The following is a 4,298-nucleotide window of genomic DNA, read 5'->3' as shown; positions in this document are numbered from 1 at the left end:
CCATGTCATCAAAACTGACACGTCAGCATGCCACATCAGCACGTAACCTGGTTAACCGGTCAAGTGGTCAGAATTATAACAAATTGGAAAACACAGTGTCAAAATTAACACAAAAAAACACGGTGTTAAAATCGAATTTCTGTGTAAAAAAAATATTTTTTTGTGTCATTTACCCTTTTTCTAAACCCATACGAAAGGCGTTACAGAAACATTCTTAATGGGCTGCTAATGATTCATGAATTATATTCATGAGTGGATGAGCCAAGAAAATGAAGAAGAAAATGTTTTTTTTCTTCTTAAAGGTAGATTTTTACAAAGCCTTTGATTCGTTAAATTGAAACTTCTTTAGCACTATAACGAAACAAATGAAATTTGGTGCTAAATGGAGGAGTTGGACAATGAGTTGTCTTTCATTGGATCCTGTTTTGATTTTAGTCAATGGCTATCCAACAAAGGCATTTGACATCCATAGGGGTAAGACTAGGTGACCCCTTATCCCTTTCTTTTCATTATTGCAATGAAAGGACTATATATGATGATGAAAGCAACTATCATTACTCACTTTTTCAGAGATATCTCCCCGCCCTTTATTGCAACATCGGGTGTACACGGATGACGTTATGTTGATTGGTGAGTGGTGTTTAGTCAACATGATTAACCTTACTCGTCTACTTCGTTGCTTTCATATCGTTTTCGGTGTCAAGATTTGAATAAAGCAAACTATACTGCGTTAGGATGGAAATTTGGAAATTGGTAAAACCTTGTGAGTTTTATTAATCGTGAGCATGTCACCTTTCCCTTTACTTATATTGGCTTTACCCGATAAGAGATTTGATTGTTTATATAATCCAAATCAAAGTTAAGTGAAAAACTTTTCTTTTGGTGGGAGACTCACACATGTTAGTTTGGTTTTGGGAAGTCCCCACTTTAGTACTTTTCACTTTTCATGTCCCCTAAAAGGCTCATTGAGGCTCTTAAAGAATTAAGGAGATTTTTTTTGGGAGGAAGTGAAAATGAAAAAAAATATATAAAAAAAATTCACTAACTCGTCAGAAACAAAAACACTCCATATTTGGTAATCGCAAGCTTTAAAACTTATATATCATTTATCCTTTCAAATATATAATCAAAATAAAAACAAAAAAAAAAGAAAAAACACAACAATATTTTACTACTACATACATTTACCATTCCAAGAAGAAGCAAAAAAATTATAAGTTATAACCTCGAAAACTCCACCTAAATCTGCTGGTTCCATATACAAACCTCCAAATTCAATTCCCCAGACGAATTCAAATACCCAAACGGAACCAAAAGAAAATCCGCAGGTGGAATCCCATCAACCCGACCCGGTAAATTCTGGGTATACGATTTCAATCTCAAAGAACTTCCTCCTCTTTCCGACACAAGATAATATAAAAACCGCTCATCAGACTCATTGGGCCCAATTCCAGTAATTGTAACAGTGTGCCCAATATTTTCAGTCCCTTTATTTAGTAAAAAAAGAAGCCCATCTTCTTCCGCTTGTAGTACAAGAAAGGTTTCATGCATTCCCAATGACACCGGTAACGGGCAATTGTAGCGGAATCGGCGTCCCGAATCCCAATGTTTTGTGCTGAAGTGGTCCGATAGGTTTTCGTATTGCCCATTGAAAGTGCAATTTGGAACAGGGCATTGGTTTTGATCGTATGCGATTCCGATTCCGATTCCGTTTTGGTCGTAATCCATTGTATTATTATTATTATTATTATTATTATTATTATTATGATTCACACTCACATTCAAATTGTTGTTGTTGTACCCGAAACCTTCGATTTTTGTTGGTAGTGTGATTTGGTCCTTGTAATTCAGCACCACGCTTACGCCTCCACCTCCCTACATTAATTTAATGTCCACATATTTTATTTTTATTATTATTAATTTATTATAATAGTATAGTAGCTAAATCGATAAAGTTACCAGGTGTTGGTGTTCTTCCTGTGGGGCCAGACTACGTGGGGCCAGGCTGCGATAAGCTCTATGAGTATCTGGGAGAGTATCAACATGCACCCCAAGACCCCTCTCCTTACAAATCACCTAAACCATAACAAAAATTAAAAAGAAACAAATGATAATTTGGTCTTTTGTAATTTAAGCCATCATTCACCAACTAAAATATACAATTATATACTAATTCCTAATGTGGAAGTGGAACTAACTACATTTGTAAACATAAATCTTACCTCTCCAGATCCATAACCACCAAGTTCTTTCTCTTGTTTTTCTCTCTCAGAAATGTTTTCTTCTGTCCATGAAGATAAACATGGAACAACAACCGGGCCCAGTTCTCCAGGGACTCCAATTGCAACACTCTCATAGTAAAAAAGCTGTCGAATGTAAAAATATTAACAACTCAAAAAGAAAAAACAAATCTTTAATCATTAAAGAAAAACAAAAAACAAAATCTTGTTTACCTGAAGAAACAAAAGACACCCACCAACTGCACGTTGTTTCCCTTGGCGAAAACGTGCAACCTCTCTAACTAACTTATCAAGCAAGAATTTTGCCCAATTGTATTCATGAATAGAATCCATATCTGTCAAAAAATGAAGAAAAGAAGGGCTAACATCCAGTCTTGCAGTAGGGCACAACAAAGTGCCCAAAACATATAAAAGAAACGCCCTTTTGAAGTCCTCTCCTGCTTCTTGTTCACCCAATTTTTCTTCCAAGAAACGGACAGAAATACCCCTGTTAGAAGCATTGTACCTTAGGCGTAAATCTGCTACCACATCATCAGAGCCTGAACTCACCACATCTTTCCCACTTGCTGACAATCCCATTACAAGCTCCACATCAACGGGTGACAAAGGAATTCGTTTTCCACAAATCTCTAAGCTTCTTCTAATGGTGTTAAATCTTTCTAATAACCAAAGACATAAACTTCTGCGTAAAGTTCTACATTTTAGGTCAAGAAGACTTCCAAATCCCATGGATTTCACAGCTTCCTTTTGTTCAGGTGTGAATTGTTTTATCACATTCACTAAACGACCAGGGGAACACCTTGTCACTAGATTGGCCTGTAAGAATTAAGATAAGTTGTTGAATTAATGAAGTGTTTTGTGACAAACTATTATTATGAAAAAAGAAAATGTTAACCTGTTTTCTTGGTTTTGGTTCACGAGCAGGTGTGGAACTCAAGTAATCATCCCATACTTCACGCGCACGTTTAGTGTAAATTTCTTTCTCTTCGAGGCTCATTACTTTCCAAGCATTTGAGGCTGCTTTTGTTGCCTAAAAGATGATCGATTGATTATATATTAAGATTCTTTGAACTTATGTTTTATGTGTAGATGGTTGAATCAAGATTCAAGACTAAAGTGCTTACAACTTTTAGACCAGAGGATTCGGGGTGGGAAGCACTGTACTCCTTGATGAAATCACGGCTAGAATGTTGTTTACATTTGAATATGTTAATATGAGATGATGTAAGAGAAAGATTATCAGGTGTGTGATAGGTTTTGCATTACCTAAAATGGACCCAAGAGCAAGCTGGACGGGGTGTATGACCTTTTTTATTCTTCTTCTTTCTGCTACTACTCCCTTCAAGCTCGTTATTTGTTATTTCTTTTCTCTTGCTCCCCATTGAATCTTCATCACTTAGCACCTGACACATAGAGAGAGAGAAGAAAAAAGGTTAAATGAAGCAAAGGTTTTAGATTCATAGAGATGTTAAATTAATAAGAAAGCACCAAACAATTCATTGGGCATACAAATGTCGAGGCTTTCTATTGGCATCCCCTTAACCTAGGTTGTCCAATACTGTAGACATGCATTCGCTATCATATAATCAAAACATTTTAAACTCCAATTGAATCAAGAAAGACACCTCAAATTTGACACCAGAAGAACACTAATTTCATACTTAAATAGAATAATCAAATCATAAACTGTGCCACTCGTCATAATTCGATCAAAAAGTCTGCATTAAACTAATGTGAATTACAGGTTATAGAAAAAAACTGTTAAAAAGGGAATTTATACCAGTGGTGAGATGTCAGCTCTGTCGAAATCAGGACTATCAGCAGCCATGTATATACAAGAGTATATGTTAGTTAGGGTTGTGAAAAGGGCCAAAGGGGGCAGCTTCAAATCATTCTTATTTTTCTAGGGTTACGATCCTGATCGAGTGAGTTGGCTAACAGGCGGGATTTTGCCGATGATCAGGGGAAGCATAAGAGGAATGAAGGAGCATTTGGCGTCCGACGACAACGGATTTTGATGAGTTTCGGCTTCCGATTGGGTTCATTAGCAACTGCTTA

General features: G+C 36.4%; 1 protein-coding gene across 1 annotated transcript; it reads right to left on the bottom strand.

Moving 5' to 3' along the window:
- Positions 1–1,071: 1,071 nt before the first annotated feature.
- LOC145087415 (uncharacterized) lies at positions 1,072–4,298 on the bottom strand. Its single transcript, XM_079025362.1, has 8 exons — positions 4,021–4,298; positions 3,507–3,643; positions 3,365–3,422; positions 3,136–3,270; positions 2,454–3,056; positions 2,223–2,366; positions 1,960–2,076; positions 1,072–1,875 (listed from the first exon to the last, which is right to left on the bottom strand). The coding sequence occupies exons 1-8, from the start codon at positions 4,066–4,068 to the stop codon at positions 1,240–1,242; spliced, it is 1,878 nt and encodes a 625-aa protein (XP_078881488.1). The 5' UTR covers positions 4,069–4,298; the 3' UTR covers positions 1,072–1,239.

The sequence above is a fragment of the Lactuca serriola genome, chromosome 2, assembly GCF_051521515.1.
Source record: "Lactuca serriola cultivar US96UC23 chromosome 2, Lser_US96UC23_V15, whole genome shotgun sequence".
NCBI lineage: Eukaryota > Viridiplantae > Streptophyta > Magnoliopsida > Asterales > Asteraceae > Lactuca > Lactuca serriola.
The sequence above is the reverse complement of the archived record's forward strand: the minus strand, read 5'-3'. Positions and strand labels throughout refer to the sequence as shown.